The sequence below is a fragment of the Cyrtonyx montezumae genome, unplaced genomic scaffold (genome assembly GCF_038088225.1).
Source record: "Cyrtonyx montezumae isolate F1298 unplaced genomic scaffold, pur_monq_1.0 scaffold_0, whole genome shotgun sequence".
NCBI classification, from domain to species: domain Eukaryota; kingdom Metazoa; phylum Chordata; class Aves; order Galliformes; family Odontophoridae; genus Cyrtonyx; species Cyrtonyx montezumae.
The window spans coordinates 34443391-34461552 of NW_027071824.1; the positions used below are offsets into that span (position 1 = coordinate 34443391).

The 18162-nt window shown below is 39.0% G+C and overlaps 2 protein-coding genes across 3 annotated transcripts in view; both read left to right on the forward strand.

The window, feature by feature from the left end:
- Window positions 1–81: 81 nt before the first annotated feature.
- Window positions 82–10812, forward strand: ARMT1 (acidic residue methyltransferase 1). Of its 2 annotated transcripts, XM_065732237.1 has the most exons (7): window positions 82–141; window positions 1131–1236; window positions 1563–1804; window positions 3201–3366; window positions 4334–4552; window positions 10156–10217; window positions 10732–10812. In XM_065732237.1, the coding sequence occupies exons 1-7, from the start codon at window positions 92–94 to the stop codon at window positions 10736–10738; spliced, it is 852 nt and encodes a 283-aa protein (XP_065588309.1). In that variant the 5' UTR covers window positions 82–91; the 3' UTR covers window positions 10739–10812. The 2 variants fall into 2 exon arrangements, with proteins under 2 accessions (XP_065588309.1, XP_065588304.1); XM_065732232.1 differs by lacking the exons at window positions 10156–10217; window positions 10732–10812 and having other exon boundaries at window positions 4334–5713.
- Window positions 10813–14721: 3909 nt separating this feature from the next.
- CCDC170 (coiled-coil domain containing 170) overlaps window positions 14722–18162 on the forward strand; it is a 43305-nt gene continuing 39864 nt past the window's right edge. Inside the window, exons 1-3 of the mRNA XM_065732147.1 lie at window positions 14722–14778; window positions 16134–16207; window positions 17293–17320. Coding sequence (XP_065588219.1) covers window positions 14722–14778; window positions 16134–16207; window positions 17293–17320 — 159 coding nt within the window. The remainder of the gene's footprint in view (window positions 14779–16133; window positions 16208–17292; window positions 17321–18162) is intronic.

The window sequence follows — 18162 nt, forward strand, 5'->3', positions numbered from 1 at the left end:
CGCCCGTCGCCGCGCCGCGCCGCGCGCCGGGTGCGGTCGCCGCTCCAATAACGTCCGGCAGCCGCGCCCGACTTCCGGGGGGCGGGGCAAGATGGCGGCGGTAGCGGCCTTACCGGTTTCTCTCTCGGCCAGGTTTAAAGGGTCCGTCGGGGCCCGGCGCGCTCGTTACCGGCTGCGGGGTGAGGGGCAGGAGGGAGCCGAGGGCCCGGCCGCAGCTCTCTGCCCGCCGTGAGTCTGTCTGCGGGCGCCGGGGCCTGCGGCCTGGCGTCTGGTGCCGAGCGGAGGTGGAGCTGGGAGCCGGCGCTCGGCCCCCTCCGGGCGGGCGGAGGCGGTGCCGCGGCCGGGCCCGTTCCGGGCGGCACCGGGAGGTGGCGCTGTGGGTTCGGGGCTGGGGCCGCCTCCGTTGCTGCGGGAGCCTCGGGTTGTCAGTGGCTGGGGGAGCTGGGTGGTGCGAGCCGGGGCGTGTGCTTCCTGCGGCACTTTGTGGTTACTGTTCGGTTCCGAGTCGCTGCTCTCCTGGAAAAGCTTTAAAAAAAGTCATTTTACAGTATGGGTTGCAGCTCGTTGTGGGGTTGTTCGCGTCTTGTTTACAGTCTTTACTCCCTCTCCCAAACAAAATATAACGAACATCACCGTAAACACCTTGATTTCTACATAAAAGATAACTTCATTAATGTATATATATGAAGTTCATTTAAATTTACGTGTAATTGTGAATAATTCATATATATTCATATATTGGAAGGCAGGCAATGCGCATTTTGTTGTTGTAAAGGTTACTAATACAAAATAGACCTAAACTTGATACAGTTCTCTGCACTTCTAGTTTTATGTCTTTACGTCTGGATAGCAGTGACTGCTGAATGTGTTTTACCCCCTGTTTGTGTTTCTTTGGCCAGACCAGTTAGCGCTTTCCTCAGTGATGTGACATGCACTTCACAAAAAGTTGCCCAAAGAACCTCTTCCACTTGAGATTTTTTTTTTCTCATTGGTGTCAACTGTTTTAAGAATGCAGAAACTGATTTTTAAGACCTTGCTATTTAAAAGGATTGTACTGTCTATTTAAAAAACAGAAAGTGAAATTTCATCTTTTCCTCTCAGTAATAAAATTTTGATAATTTCCTTTTTAGATCCTTTGCGTATTTTACAGTTAAAGACAGACTACCTCAAATCCTCACAAAAGCTATAGATACTCTGCATCGACACAAAAATGAGTTCTTTGAAGAACATGGTGAGGTAAGAGTAAGGTTTCTGTTTGCCTGGGATTTTGTTTTTCCGTAAGTATTGGAGATCCCTTCTGTGCCTTTGTGTTTTCTGTTCCTCTCTAATAACCAGAAGGTCTAGTCTAAGAAGAAGTCCAATGTGTGGTTTGTTTTAGGATATTGTGTATAAAATGAATGTAATTCACACAAATGTGTTTGGTTGAATCAAGCTCTGAGTTATTCCGGGATTTGTGTGTGGCAGTTAAGGCTTATCACTTACTGATTTCTTGAAAGATTGATCTATGTCACTACAAGAATAAGTGTTCAGAATTAGGAACTTCTGTTCTTCTCTTATTTCAGAAGGGGGTTGAAGCGGAGAAGAGAGCTATATCCTTCCTTTCCAAATTACGGAACGAGCTGCAAACAGACAAACCTGTGACTCCTTTAGAAGATGAGCTGCCTGATGCTGTCTTGTGGAACCAATACCTAGACTACCAACGTAATTTGTCAAATGGAAATGGGGAACCAAGTTGGTTTCAGTCCCCTTGGTTATTTGTAGAGTGTTACATGTATCGAAGAATTCATGCAGCATTAGCTCAGAAGTAAGTATTTAGTAAGTAAGTATTGGTGTGTTACTCTGTAAAACACTGTTGTTTCCTGTTTTTATTTTGGGAGAAAGGAAGGTACCTGAGCACTAAGATAAATTGGGATTTTAAGCTTTTTCTATATTCATTTTCCCTTTTCTCACCCCTCAGGTTTAAAATCAGTGTTTTCTACTTTCATTTGGTAGGTTTTGAAGATAGTATTTTTTTTATTATTATTATGCCTCAGTTTCTCTGACTTGGTCTGTGTGAAAACTCTTAAGTTGACTGTGTACTTCGACCTTGCAGACTACTATAGTGAGATCATGGAAGTTATTTAACATTCCTTAAAGGATTTCAGTCTAGAACTATGTCTCAAGGTATACGTTAACCTACCAATCTGTTGGGCATTCTGACTTGTTTTACTACTAGGAATCTGAAGTTCTTACTGCAGAACACGCAGCTTCAGTAGCACCTGTTGTTCACTCCACCATCATCTTAGTTACAGTTGTGTTTGCAGCCCACCTGTTTCATCAAACTTAAGGAGCTGATCCTGGTTAAAATATAACTTGGCAGGAAAAGTTTGTTGTGCTGATATGGTGGAGAGATGCCAGTACAATGTAACGGGGTAGGAATTAACAGTTTTAAGCTCAAAAGCTTTATACACTGTGGAGTTGCTCTTAGCATTATGGAGTCAGAAACACAGTAATGGATTTCTTTGTTTCTACTGGTATATTGCACAATCTTGTAGCAAAAAAATCTGGATTGCTCTTAAACATTTTTCATTAGTAAGCTTTACATTTCTTGATATTTATTATTGGTCTGCTCTTAAGTATGTGGTTTAGTCATTTGTCAAAAAGTGTAAATGCAAATACGGTAAAGTTGACATTTGTAATATGTTACAAGAATTGAATTATTTTGTTATCTTTGTCATGTTAATTTCCTGAAGTTCTAGTTTAAAGCTTCTATAATAATTACTTACCAATGTAAGAGACCTTGGTATGGGAAATACGCTCCAGTAGGCAGAAGTCTGATTAAAAATGGACCCACAATTCACCATGCATGTAAACTCACTGTGCTTTTTCACTTGCATGTTATAGTTCTAGTCATCTGTGTATGAAAAATTGAGTTAGTAATTATTACAGAATGTGGCTGAACGCTTGTTCACTTTCAGAATATGTTGCTAATAATTTCAAGATGTCCTGTATGCTGTTTGTTCCAGTTAGATGTGTTATCAAGTTTTTTTTTTTTTAGATATGTAAGAATCTGGTATGCTGAGTTGAAACTCGAAAATCTAATGAGTCCATAATGTGGCTTAAAAAGCCTGAGCTCTGACCTCTCCTTTTCAAACGTTTCAAGTACTGTCACAGAAAAAGTGGAAAGTGTGTTAATACATTCATTCTCTTCTTATTTTTAGCCCACCTATTGGCAGCTTTGACGTATTTAAGGAAGGAAAGGCTCAAAATTTCTTCGAATCCCAAGAGGCTATTATTGCTTTATGCACTTACTTTCAGGAACTTCTTAAAAACATCAAGGATCTAGATGAAAAGCAACTTCAGGGGGAACTTTTTAAGCTATTGCAGGTAAACTAGTAGTGACTCTTCTCTGTAACAAATGAAAGCTTCAAGTCAAAGAATGAGTTTGTATGGAAATAAGGATGCAGCTCTTATGCATGAGGGCATGATGAAATCCTGGCAGACATATTGCTACTTTAAAAATGCTTGTATTTTGGTCATTTGTATTAAGTTGGATGTTTTCCTTATACTAGGGATCTTCACTGTGCATTTGAAAACTTAGCTTGTTCTCTCTCAAAAGAGAGAAACATCTAAGTCAGTTTTCAGATGGCTCTTTTGTTGTTTAACTGTGAAATCTTAGAACAGTTCATTTTACTGTCACTTTAAAAATCTTTAGACGTGCTTGGAAAAGTTTGACGTCAATGGTCCAGAAGTGCTTTAAAAGCTTATAACTATTCTTGGAAAATGATGCATTTGGGTAGAGTAGAAAATATCATAGGATTATACTAAGTTATGTTGTTGGCAATAATGAGCATGAACTATTTGATCAATCTTTGTAAAAAGTTCTTTAGTATGTGCTTAGAATACTTCTTTTTTTTCCCCATGAATACTTAGAATTCTAATTCCTACTCAACTTCATCTCATGCATCAACATGTTTTTATTACTACTTTTCTTTGTCTTCTCGCTGATGATTTCTGGAATTACAGAATGGAAAATAAATATTTTGATAAGTTTTCTGGTGTACTCATGTCAATATGAAACGTCTAACTAACATGCTGATTCATGTTTCTGATGCCTGTATAAATGCGAAACATTGTTTAGTTCCTTCTAAGACATTTTTTTTTGGTGTAGAGTTTATTGTACAAGAAGCTGAATTTGAGTAAAATTTGGAAGAAAATGTGGATTTAGAGCCTTTATGTCCCTAAAATAGAAACAAATAAAAATCTTTTAAGTGTATGTGATATTTGGAATGTAACTATGATGAGGCTCACCAAATGTGTTGATTTTTCTTTTCTCTCCCTTACCTCTTTCTAGGTGTCACTGTGGGGCAATAAGTGCGACCTTTCTTTTTCAGCTGGAGAGGAGAGCTCTCAGAAATCTAGTCCTTTACAATGCCTGGAAGATATGGTACCTTACATCATAGTGGATGATATGGAAAAACTTTGGTCACTACTTATAAATACCAAAAAAAGGAACACAGAAAAGTGTAACGTTAGAGTTGATATAATCTTGGATAATGCTGGGTTTGAACTTGTAAGTGATCTTGTGTTGGCTGACTTCTTGTTATCATCAAAGCTAGCTGATGAAGTCCATTTCCATGGAAAAAGTATTCCATGGTATGTGTCGGACACAACAAAGAGTGATTTTAACTGGACTATTAAACAGCTCCAGGCAGCTAATCATATGTGGATGTCTAGATGTGGGATAAACTGGGAGGGCAACTTGAAGAAGGGCGTTTGGGTTTACCAAGATCACATGTTTTGGACTTTGCCACATGTCTATTCCAGCATGGCTGAGGTTGCTCCTGATTTGTATGCTGATCTACAGAAGTCAAACTTGATTCTTTTTAAAGGTGATCTAAACTATAGAAAATTAACAGGTGATAGAAAATGGGAGTATACTGTTCCGTTTCATCAGGCCTTGAACAAGTTTCATCCTGCACCTCTCTGTAGTTTGAGAACGCTGAAATCTGACACTCAGGTTGGCCTGAAGCCTGGGCAAGGTGAACAAATTCAGGCTTCTGAACCGGAATGGATGATAACTGGCAAATATGGGGTAGTTCAGTTTGATGCTGCTCCCTGATCCAGTTAAATGGCTCCTAAAATTCTAACAGATAGATGTTGAAGAGTTGTGACTGTTTTCTCTGTTTGGCTTAAGCAGTGATTTTTGTTTGTTTGCACTTCTTCCAATTTGTTTTTCCTCAAGACTTAGACGTTCCATTAAAAAAAAAAGAGTTGTCTTTGTATACATAAATCACTGTTTCAATATATGCATTTTTTTCTAACATCAGTAGCAGATGTCTAAGATGAACATTTGGTTGTCTATTATTTTTTTCACTTATCAGTGGGTATGAGAGTTTATGCCTAAGAAGTGAAAAATCTACTTCAGAAACCATTTCCTTAATTGCATCTTAGCATATATTTACTTACTTCAGGATAATTTGTTCTTTATGTGCTAAGCAATGCATGAAAATTAATATTTTAGCAAGTACATAAATTCTTTTGAATGTGGTCATTGCAGGATCGAATTTTAAAGCTGTTTGAAAGAGTTTACTTGTACTTAGGCTTTATTATGCGCTTAAATTACTTTTTATGTGTTGCTTGTATCATAGACAAGTCACTTTCAGTGTTTTTAAATAGTTATCTTTATTTGAATATAGTTAGCAGTATATTAAGGTAAATGTTTTTGGTAAAAATTAATAGATTTTTAAACTAAACTTAATTTTTGATTTTAAAATATGAATGAATCTTGCTATTTATCTTGTCGGTAAGAGGGAAGGTATCCTATCTGGTAAGAGAATTACCAGGAAAAAGGACAATTTCATTTTAAGAATGTGGAAGGTATTGTTTACTTAAAGGTTTCTACCAAAACCAAGAAAAACAAACAGAAAACAACAAAAAACCCACACAGGCTTGAATTGAAGGTGGCCTATATAATAGCACTTCTGGTTCAAGCATTTCTGCCTCTTTCGACTGAATCTTATATATATTTTAGAAGGATGCCACAATCTATGTTGGGAAAATACAGCCTCAGTTGCACTGAGAAGTACAGAATATGTTAGAGATATTTGCCATGCAGATTGCTGCTTATTGGAGTTGCATTGCATTTTCTTTTCCTCTACTCCAGAGTCAGGTTGCCTCACTGGGAAATTCAGTAATATTTTTGTGATTTTTTTTTTTTCTTTTTCCTCCAGATTGTAAGGAAGAGAGAGACTTTTAATTTCTAAAGAAAGAATTAAGAATAGATTCTCTCAAGTCTTAAAGTATTTCTGGAAATAGGGCCTGTTATAGAAGAGTAATGTGATGGCAGTGATAATAGCTGCAGGTTTGTTGGGAAATGGTAGTAAAATTACCCTTCGAGGCTTGTCTTTCTGTTTGTGATGTTGTCTGGGGCTTCTAACAGCAGAACTTGCCCCTGGTAACTAAGGGCATTATTATTGAGAGGAAGAGTAGACAATAGGTAGAGAATCTTCCTCTTCTGTTTTGTAGATACAGTGAAATCTTATACAATGAATTGGTGGACACAGAAATGTCTATATTTGACTACATTCTAGAACTGAAAGAACAGGTGCTTTGGCAAGAGAATTAGAATGACAGTTGTAGAAGTTGGATTAGAAGAAATTTCTGCACTTATGGTTAACTTAAGAACAAGGGTAAAGAAGTTGGAGAAGGAAGATGAAATATTTTTCTTGCTCTCCTGGGCTTTGGAAAGGAACTGGAATCCCCTTCTGCTAAGTGAAATCGCTGGCAAAGTATGTTTAATTTATCATTCTAAAATGGGGAGAATGAGCTGCTGTTACAAGAAACTATGTTCATGTAATAAATATCTATGTAGTAGCTGAATATGCTCCAGTTACTCATGACTGTGATTATTTGTTTGTGTTCTTCCCTCTTCTCACAACTAAAAGTATGTTAATGTATTTTAAAGTTACAAGGTCAAATATACAAAAACTAAGAGGCTAGGAATTTCTTGAGACAGTGTGATTCTGGAGGTGTGACTCTAGTTTTGAGAGGTGGGCTTAGTGATGTCATCTCCCTTATACCACTGACTTAGTACTCTTAAAAGCTGATTTGACATTCATCATAAGTCACTTGATTAAAAATATGTAAGTTGGAAATCCAGTCAAGAGAGCTGAAGGTCAGATTAGCTGATCTTTGTCTGGATGGAGCTCAGGGAGGCTCCAGCTTTGGTGCTTTGATTAAATACATAAATGTTATGATGAATCTTAGTGCTGGAGCCCCAGTTCCTCATCTCTGAGGATGCTGTTAACTTATTTGAAATGTACTTTGAAGTAACAGCTTTGTGTCAGGAGCACATACAAAGATGGATGTTGTGAAATACATGCAATAAAAACTTTCTGCTTTCTCCAAAGAAAGGAAATAATTAATGGAAAGAACCTGATTTATTTGTGTACAGATTGTTTGTACAGTGTTCACTTAAACTGCTGTAGAGGTTGAAAAGTGTAATGAACAAGCAGAAAAAGGGTTGCTTCACTGTTAAGGCATCCTTTGGGAATAGATTTGCCTCTTAAGCACACTCTGCCGATGCTGAGAAACTTGTTTGTATTTTTATCTGGCCGTTAATCTGTCTTCATGTTCCCAAGTTGCTTTCTGGCTCTATATTTCTGGGAACTCAATGCAATAAATACTCTGAAGTTGTGATAAGTAGTCCTAGAAATTCTAAACCGCTTAGGAAATGCATCAGTAGTTGTGCAGTAGTACTGAATCTTCTTGCTGGAGCCTGTTGTGTTGATGTCTGTGGGGAAGCAGGATTTCCTGAGTATTGTAAAACATGTAGTTCTTGAATTAGCACTTGAAATGTAACATAAGGCATGATCCCACACTGAGGAGAGGGGAAAAAAAAAGTTCAATTCTACAATTCATAATGTGAGCATATATTTAACCTCTCAGAAAGAAGTCTGGTAATTTACATGAGACAATTATATAAAGAATGCACAGCCATGACTTCCAAATCCCTAATGGCTTGACTTTCCATAGCTGTAACTGCAAAGTGACGTTTATAGACAGAGTTGAGTATGCATCATACCTTTCTGTTTGTTGCTTGGATGTAAAATTTGGATTGCTGTTATGGGAAAGAAGTGATACTGAAATGCCAGTGTTATGTTCTCCTGTGCCACAACCTAGTGTTATTCTGGTGAGGCACTGTGCTCTGCTGTTGCACTAGTTTAGTTGAAAATGGTGTATCTGCTTAGGAAGTGCAGTTATAGATATTCAGTGTTAACTACTTGTGTTCATGCAGCTTTGTGAAAGGGCAACATGCACCTACTGCACTTAAGTGGAATTTACTGCTGTTAGTATAAAGCATGTTGTTGCAATAGCGTATGCTATAATACAGCATGATTGTTTTCTGGAGTCTTCAAGAAAGTTGCTTCTGTATATCAGTCACAACTGATTGCCCAAAATGCTTCTTCAGCATAACTCAGGAGCTACTGATTTGTATAACAAATTCTTGAAGGCTTTTTTTCCCCCCATATGCCACTTGATTACTTACAGCAAAAATAAGGGCGTTTTCAGTGATTCCAAGGACCACAGATCACTGTCTTTTGACTTCTGTTTTATTCTACCTTTTGGGCAGCTGTATTTGTAAATCAGTTTTTGATGGATAGCAGTGACTTCCATCTGTGATGAAACAGAGAAGTAGTGTCACAGGCACAAAGAAAATGGGTATATGTAACTAAAGACTTGACAATTCATTAGGTAAGATGTATACAATAATTCTGTATTCTGTTAAGATGAGGCTTTGTAGAATAAATTGATGAAGTAAACATCTTGATTATGTGACTGGAAACGGTTTTAAGAAACAGATTCTGTTACTGTTTGCAAATGTCCAACTTCAAACTGTTTTAATGGCTGGAAAACCAACTCGAAATAATTCAGGTCTAAGTTCCTGGTATTTTTTCTCTGAAATGGATTTTATATGGTGCCAATAAAGCTTATTTGTCCACTGAGGCTTTGAGAGAAATAAATAAGAGTACCTTATTTTTTTTTCCTTAATACTGTCATGTCTCAATAAAAGTTTTACTTTGTTACAATACCAGTATTGTTGCTTGTTTCAAAACGTTGAGAATCTGTTGAAATAAATGTGACAACATCTTAAGGTTAGTGCAGCTGGGGGACATCAGGGTCATTTCCAAAACTGATAGGTGCTCCATATGTTTTCAGCAAAAATTGGAAGGTTTTCAGCATTTCACTCAGTGCAACTAAAATATATTTCCAAAATATTTTACTTTACCTGCACTGTTGATGTTCTGTAAGCTTTAATTGTCACTGTTGAAATAGTTTCTTTAAAATTCATAGTGTATTTACATTCATGGATGAGCTACTTAATTCCTTGTTTGACATGAATTGTATTTATCCTCACTATTCTGGCAGTGTATGAAAAATATTCACTCTGTTGCACAGAAATTACCATCATTATGTGTTTTTACTCTAAAAAATTGTATATAACACAACAATTCTGAGGTGGAATTTTGTACGGAATTGATTGTTTTTAATTAAATATTTTGTTTGCTTAGAAGCCTTGTTTATCCAAACTTCCAGAGCAAAAGTATAGAACGATTTTCTTTTAGGGCAAAAAATAACCTATGACTAACCTAAAGAGTCTTAAAGTAAAATTTAAAATATGTTGTTTAAAATGTTTCTTTTATTTTTTTTACAGTGTGGCAGCCAGCACAGTGGATGAGTTCTTCCTATACAATGGACAACTATTTTGTTATTGGTTTGGTTTTTTTTGGTGTGTCCAAGAACAGGTTTTCAAACCTGTCTAGTAGTTATTATTTTTATTCTAGGTGATTCAGATGCATTTCTATTTCTGTTATCCCTGGGAATACAAGATTTCATAGATCAGTGCAGGCTAATTCATCCAAATTCTGGCTGTGCTTCGCAGCTGTAAATTCTGCAGATAAATTGTAAGGAGGTGTCTTAATTATATTTCCTGTAGAGGTTTGGCTCATTTGTTTTTTTTTTCTCCCTCACGTCCATGAAATAACTGTCATATCATGATTGTATAAAATAAATGTTTTCAGTATTTCGATGCAGCTTTTATCAGTTTTCAGTAAACTTCTTTCAAATTCCCTGTGAAGACATTCTTGTGCTTGCACAATTTTTCTTTTTCAGGTTTCTACCCATTTCTTCCAAGTCTTTAATGAGGTCAAATATTTAGGACTGAGGAAACTAAGGTAAGATATACAGAGATGTATATTAGGGGTTTAATGACTCCACACAGTGTCTCCTCTGGTTCATCTGGAGTTTCACATGGGATGAAGTCGGACTTAAACTCTTTTTAATTATTTATTTTTAAACAACAACAAAAACACTGCTATTTTGTGTAGGCAGAGGAACAGCTAGTCTTTGCAGGGCTAGTTAATCCCTAAGTTTGTCTGCTTTCCAATAGTAACTGGTATCAGATGTAATTTATACACGCACTTTTAATCCTATGAGTTACACTGTCTCTCTTCTAGTCGTCTTGATAATATAGTGGTGTTCATATGTTTTACTCCTTGAAGTCTGTAAATGTGTCAAGAAGTTGCCTCTAGAGAGGCAAATTTCCTATAATTGAAGTCGTATTTTCAAACATTTGATTTTAATATCAAATCATCTGCTCCTAGTTGTGTGCTAGACTTTGGTGTCAACTAACAAAGGAGAAATTGAGATCTCAGGTTCCGTCTTGATTTTTTTTCATTTTTTTCTAAGGAGATAAGTTGAAGATAAGGCAAAGAAAATTGGTTTGCTGCAGGATGTGATTTTGGTGATGGGTAGTGGGTAGCACAGTTTGGTATTTGGACACACTGTTTCTGGAGCTGATTCCTTTGGGAAGGCAAGCATGAGCCTTGCGTATCATCCCCCTCACTTTAATGCCATGTTTGTAAAAATGTCTGTTTCAGTTATTTTAGCCAAACTCAAAGACAATTGGGTCCTGAAGGTTAAATTTACTCTTTCTTCTAGAGAAACAGATTTCGTTTTCCCCTTTAATGTTGCTAATGTAAGAGTCTGTTTTACCTCAGCTCTATCTGCCTTCACATGTATGCCTGAAATGCATATATGTATTCACCATATCATTTGGAATGCACATGCATAAAAACACAAATACTTTACCTTCTCAATATGCTATTGATGTAAATGGCTTGAGGTGTGTAAATGGTTTGGGGTTTTAGAGTGCCCATCAATCAAGGAATATTATTTTTAAAACTAATATTTTGTTTCAGCCTTTTAATCAATTTTTATAATGTTTTTTTTTTTAAATTACAGTATCTGAAAATAGCAGAATTAATGAAGCAACATTTTCTGCTTAAAGATTAGGGTGACCTTATTATGTATGTGAACTCAAGAGCGTAATTATTTTCTCAGGGTGGTAAATCCTGTCCATGTATTTCTTGGAATAGAACATGAAGCATTTCATTTAAGGTAAATGATTCCCTGAAATGTTTTTAAACTAAAAATTCAGAACTAGTCTTTAAGTTTTTATGTATCCCCTGTTATGAAAAACACGGAGTCCTTTTTTAGAGCTCTACCTGTAGAATTTAGCAAAGAAGCTTAACATATGTTAAAGTTTTACGATGCTATAATAAGATGCTTTTACTGGAATTGAAGGGCAGGTATTGCAGTCCCTCAAATGATTTTATTTTTGTCAGTGATGTATGGAATTTCTGCTTTTCCTCATCTTTTTATTTCCCTCTTTGTTATTGTTATTCTTGCCACAGTTTAGGTTTTTTCTTCTTTTTCTTTTAAGCCAGATAATTTTGTAGCGTATAATACATCTCTCTACATCACTAAGGCTGTAGAAGTAGCTGAAGTTTGTCTCTTGAACCAGCTGTGGCACTGCAGGATTAATGATGGGGATAATGCACTCAAGCACATAAGAAATCTAGGAGAAAGTTTCAGTTTAGCCATACATCTGTACAGTGCTCTGGTAGTGGAACAGATTCAACTGTAGTCAGATACCAAACTAGAAATCTTTATATATGGGAAGATTTATGCTGCTTTTATGTAAGACTGTACAAATTCAGCCTGTCAAAAAAATATTGAATTGCAGAATAAGTTCTGACCGGCTCAGAGCTGTGCATCATGTGACTGTAGCATCTTTGGGTGCAGCAAGGCCTGCACCACTGGAGCACAGTGTGAGGCTGAGCCTGCAATAATGCTGGCAGTACCTGTGTCAAGCTCCTTGTTGCACCCTGCTAGTAAGGAGCTGTTCTGTGTGTCTCACTGAGCCAGTCTTTATCTTCTGGAGTGATGCAAGGAACAAAAATATGATGTGCTGGTACTGCCTGATGAAGAGTAGTTAGCTACTGTATATATTACTCCCAAATTACTTCTCCCTATTAATTACTACCTTGTATATTTTTGCATTCAGTTTACTGTCTGCCCCTCTCCAGCTTGGCCTGTACTGTATTTTTCTGTGTACCATTTCCTTTTAAGTTCCAAATATGTTACTGTCTTCATCAGTTTTATCCAGTCATTCTTTTATTTAACAGCATCTGAAATTGTAACAACCTGGCTTTTCCCAGCTGTTCACTATGTAACGTGGAGCAGAAGTAAGGATGTGCCCCATCTCAGTGAGCAGCTGCCTCAATATTCTTTCCCCTGCTATATTCCCAGTCTTTTTTTTTCTTTCCTCATTCAATAGATTTTTCTTTCCACCCCTCCATTTATCTGTTCAGTGCACATTGCTTCGTGAGGCAGAATTCCTTCATCTAGCTCTGGGCTCTAAGCAGTGCAACGTTTTAAAATACGGTGAGTCTCTACACTGGCACTGCTGTGTGTGGATAGGGAGGATTCTTTGTTACTGGCAGGAAGAGTGATATAGCATCAGGTGCACACACAGGAGGAGGAAAAAAAATAGAGTAGACTTGTATGTTTAGGTAACAGCAAACAGTCCTTAATGTGGTTTTCCTTTATACTGAGCCTGCAGTGTGAGACTACCTAGCATACATGTGTATGTCTCTAAATAGTGAATTGTTCATTTACAGCTCTCTTCTAAAAATGAATAAATAAATAAAAATAATGCTAGCTCTAGATTTTCCTTCTTCTCTGGAAGAAGAAACTGAAAGAAAGGTGTCATACATCTTGACTTCACAGTGAATCCAGAAATCTGCTGAGGTGGCCCCGTTCCTTGGAGGCACTGTGGCAGGCCCAATTAAGCAGTTCACAGAATCTCTGCAGTAAGTGATATGCAAGAGCAATGCACCTGCACATCTGAAGGGTTTTTTTTATTTTTTATTTTTTCATGCTAGTTCCTCTGCTCCTGTGTTTATCTACTTGATTTGGAAGGGAGGTGAGGAGGAGGGCCTCCCTTGTCAGCTGCAGATATTTTTTATGTAATGAAGACAGCCTGCTCTCCCCACTCTGTGGGGAGTGCTTCTCTCACAGTTTTAGTGAAGAGGCTGAAACTGTGCCTGAGCAATGGTACTCGTCAATCTTCATTTACTCTGTGGGCCTTCACCTTCATTTCTGGAGGAGAAGGGCAATTTTGTCAGATGTAATGAAATTTTTTTGGTCAGTATTTACTTGAAGTGGAAAATTTCTTCTGAGCTTCCCTTCCATCAGACAATGTGTTCTCCTCGCCTTTTCAAACCAGAAAGAACCTCTTGTGTTCTCCATGTCCTGCTGGTGGGGCCCAGCTGCTGCTGCAGTTTGGGGCTCTGTTTCCCACCACCTGTGTGGCAGGCCTCTTGCCTAGCAGAAAAGGCTTTGGGTGTGCTGGTTGGCAGCTGGCTGAACCTGAGCCCTTGGTGTACCCAGGTGGGTGAGGAAGCCAGCAGCAGCCTGTTATGTGCCAGCAGGACTGAAAAAATGACTGTCCCCTTGTACTGTGATCATACCTTGAGTACTGTGTTCAGTTTGAGATCCTTCACTACAAGGACATTGGGTTGCTTGAATGTGTTCAGAGAAAAGCAAGAAAACTGGTGGATAGGGACCAAACAACAAGGCATCTGAGTGCGGCTGAGGGATCTGGGGCTGCTTAGTCTCTACCTGAAGGGAGCCTGCAGGGAGGTATTTCAGGTGAGAAGTGATAGGATGAGGAAACAGCCTCAGGCTGTACCAGATTAGGTTTATTTAGATTGGATATCAGGAAGGATTTCTTCACGGCAATGTTGGCTAGGCATTGGAATGGATGGCCCAAGGAGGTGGTGGAGTCCCAGTCCGGGAAGTATTTAAGAGATGTGTGGGCATGACACTAAGGGACATAGTTCAGTGCTGGGACTCAGAAAATCAGGCTGATGGTTGAACTTGATGATTTTGAGGGTCTTTTGCAACTAAATGAGTCTATGACTTGATGAAGGTGGCTTTGTGGCACTATAGTTTGCTATTGCCATGTTTAAAGGCAAAAAGAGATTGTGGCTGTAATGGGGAGTGCATACTGACCTTAATCTTTAGATCCAATGTTAGTGTTACTGATTGTGCTTTCAGTACTCCCCCACAACGTGTGGAAACGAGCTCCAGAAGAGAGGCTGAGGCGTAATTTACTTAAAATTCGATACGCGTCTGTCTCAACATCCAACTTGATGACAGCGGTTATTTCTGTTTTTTCTAACACTGCAGCGGGTGAGTGTCCGCATCCCGCCACCGGCTCCAGCCTGTTCCCACTCCAACCCGGAGGGGCAGCAGCGGGAGCCAAAGGCCCGGAGCCGTCCTGCTGCCCGCCCGCGTTGCCGTGGGAACGGAGTCGCCGCGGCGGCCGCCATGAGCGCGTCCAGAGCCGGGCCCCGCGCAGCCTCGGCCGCCCCTCGGCTCATTCAGGTACCGGCCGCGCCGGGGCAATGCGAGGCGGGGCCCTGCTCGGGCGGCTATGGCACAACGCTAACTGTGCGTTGGCTGCTTCTGTGGAGAGTGCCTGGCCGTACGGCGGGCTGTGAGCCTCTCCTACCAGTTATCTGTTCAATTATAAGTTTAATTTTCTCCTGTCCTGTTGTTTTTTTTTTAACATTGGTGGGCATGTGCTTTGGTCCCGGCTCAGCGCACTCGTTAGAGCTTATCTTTACAGATTTCAAGGACTAAAGTTTTCCTTGTTAAGTGCTGCAAAGGGAGGGTCTGTCATGGAGCAGGAATTTATGGTTATCTGAGAATTTCTTCTCCGCGTTTCTTGTTCCTTTGAAGCTAGTTTGCTGGCTTTGATGTGGGTTTAAAGGAGACGCTCCAGGATGCGGCTTGGAAGGATCCAGTTCATTCCTACTGAAGATATAGCAGACAACTTGCAGCAGTTTATTACTCTGAAGGGAGAACTGTCAGCATGCAAACAGTTTGGTGTATCCCCAGTAGCTGAATGGCACTTGTGTAGTTGTGCCATATTGTTCTGACACACAAGATCAACGTGCACAACCTCTGTTTTGTAAGACTGACTGCAGATTCTTAGAATTGCTTTGACTTGACTGCAGAGTTTTTGTTAATGCTGCTTAATTGCAGAATTGGCAGTAGCTCCATCCTGCGTCCTACTGACCTGAAGTCAGGCAGGCCATGAAGGTGGTAATGTCTATGAACATCATAAACAGTGTGTGCTCAGATGTTCACTAGTAATTATGTACTTATAAACGGTGGGATACAAACAGCAAATACAACTGTAGCACTCCCGTGTCTTGACTGTGTTTTATGCCTGCACATTTAAACATACTCAAGTTATTTGGCTTTTACTCAATGCAGTAAAACACAATAGGCGTCATCAGGGAACTGCAAGAGTGGCATTCCCTCATGGTCTGTTTTTAAAGATTTTTTTTTTTCTTACAAAATCCATTTATTCTGTACTGATGTAGTAAAAACAGTAGAACAAGCAATCTGTGAAAATCTGCATAAGCATTTAGTTTTGTTGGGCATTATTCCTTTTATTTATTTATTTTTGCATTAGCAATTACCATTTTTACTATTTTGAGATGAAATACCTTTTCCTCATTATTCACTTTAGGAAAGCAGTGACATGAAGTGTCAGGGGAGTTACAAATTTGTTAATTTAGCCATGCTGCCAAACTCCGAAGTAAAAAAAAAATAAAATAAAAAAAAATCCCAACATATTAAATAATATTTACATTAATTGATGTCTCTCTCTGACTAGAGATGAATGCTTTCTCCTGCCATACTAAATTTGTTTCTTTTTTTATATTTAGATGCCAAGTCACCTTACCTCAATAGAGAAGAAAATGAAAGACAGAAATGCTTTAACTGCTGCTGGTAGTAAAGGGTAAGAGTGAAATTTTGATTGTTGTGCAGCTTTCATCTGGGCTGAGTAGAGAAACAACACTGGACGGTGATATTTATCTTTCAGTAATGCTTTTTTTAATGATTACTGCAAAGGGAGGAGGGTAGGGCTGAAAGGAATTTAGAAAATCCCTTGGGGCTGTGGGGAGCAGTTTAGTTCTGTACACTTCTAGAATGGTGCATCAATGCATGAAAACTCCACAGACATATAACCAAAAGAGAACGTGCACCCCTCCTAGAATTCAGCCTTTTAGAATAGCACACACAAACTACAAGCAGAAAGTTGGGTCCGTTACATGCCATTACATCAGCAAATCAGAGAAAGCAAAGAAGTCTTTGCAGAGTGGGAAGTGATCAAAAATAATTAGATGTTTCTTAGAGTTTGGACAATATGAAGGGCAAACCGACCAACTGGAAATAGTTTTGAATCATTACTTGCAAATTTGAAGATTGATGTTGATAAAGCGTTACTAATATAAGTATTCTGAGATCTCTGAAGACGAGGCAAATTGTGTGAAGTATTACTGAGAAAGAAGATAACTTTTTTTTTTTCCTTCCAGAAAATCATGCAAATTAGATTCTGAACGATAATAAAGTCTTAATATTATCTTTCCAACTGTAATAAATACAATCAAATCACAGTGTTTAAGCTTTCCCTTACAGCAGCTGAGCCCATGAAAAATGAATTTCTTTTATCCTTCTTCTGAAGGGAGCCTTAGCCTCCCTCACGTCCACTAGCAGGTTTGGGACTAAAGTTTGCTTCTGATTTCTTAGGGCATTATATTTGTATATATTTTTTTCAACTGCACATTCATCCCAGCAACTCATATTATGTTATCTTCATTCTGATAGCAAGAAATAATAATCAGCTGTGCTGCTGTTATGAAAAGGCATCGTATTTTCATAAATTAGAACAATTTTAATGCACATATATTCCCTCACATATGTATTTGTATTAGAAATTAATATTACAGGTTCAGGCTTTATTGTTTGATAGAATATAACTACTGTAATATTTTTCAGCCTCTATTGTTTTTTCTTGTTTTGTTTGTTTCTGTTTTTCTGTAGAAATGAAGGGAGAACAGAGTCAACAAAGGTTAGTGAATTGTTATTTACTTCTGTTACGCCAACCCCAATGTGAAAAAGGAATTCCAGCCCCGAGTGTAGTGCCCAACAATGTGGGCAAAAGGCAAGGAATGGACTTGGCAGATCACTCAGTGTAGTGGCTAGTGGTCATTCCTGAGGGTTTTCTATTTTGGATAGGGTTTTTCTTTTTCTTTTTTTTTTTTTAATTAAATAAAATTTGAGAAAGGAGAGCAGTGGTATTGGTGCTGTCACGCTCCAATATAAAGGAGGGAGACAAAGTTCTTAGATTATGTGTTTATACCCAGCGTGAGATTAAGAAGCAACGGTTCAAATGTTGGTCCGACCAGGAAGGGGAAGGCGGACACTGCTACCAACAAGGGTGATGGGGAAGGGAAGGTGAGCGATAGGAAAGATAGGAAAGAAGCAAGGATTTGTACAACGCAGGGAAAGTCACCAGCCAGGATCCCAGGGGCGGTCCGGTTGCAAGCGGTTCCGACGGTCCGAGGCAGAAGAGCAGGGGCGGCAGAGGCGGGGAGAACAGCAGCAGCGACGGGCAGCCCTGAGCAGCAAGCAGCTGTGCTGGAGAAGCGGCACCGGGTCAGCACAGGAACAGCGTCAGCCAGCACCAGAGAAGCAGTGATCAGCTCGTGAGGGTTCAGATGGTAGAACACCTCGAAGGAGCGGCGAGGTCCAGGAGAAAGCAGCATGTCTCAGGCAGCAGGCCCAGGAGGGAGTTCAGCAGCAGGGATCAGTTCGTGAGGTTTCCTATGGAAGAACACCCAACCATCTCATGGTGGTCGATTCCCCTTTTATCCTCCATTTCTCTTGCTTACGTGACAAATCCCGTGCTAG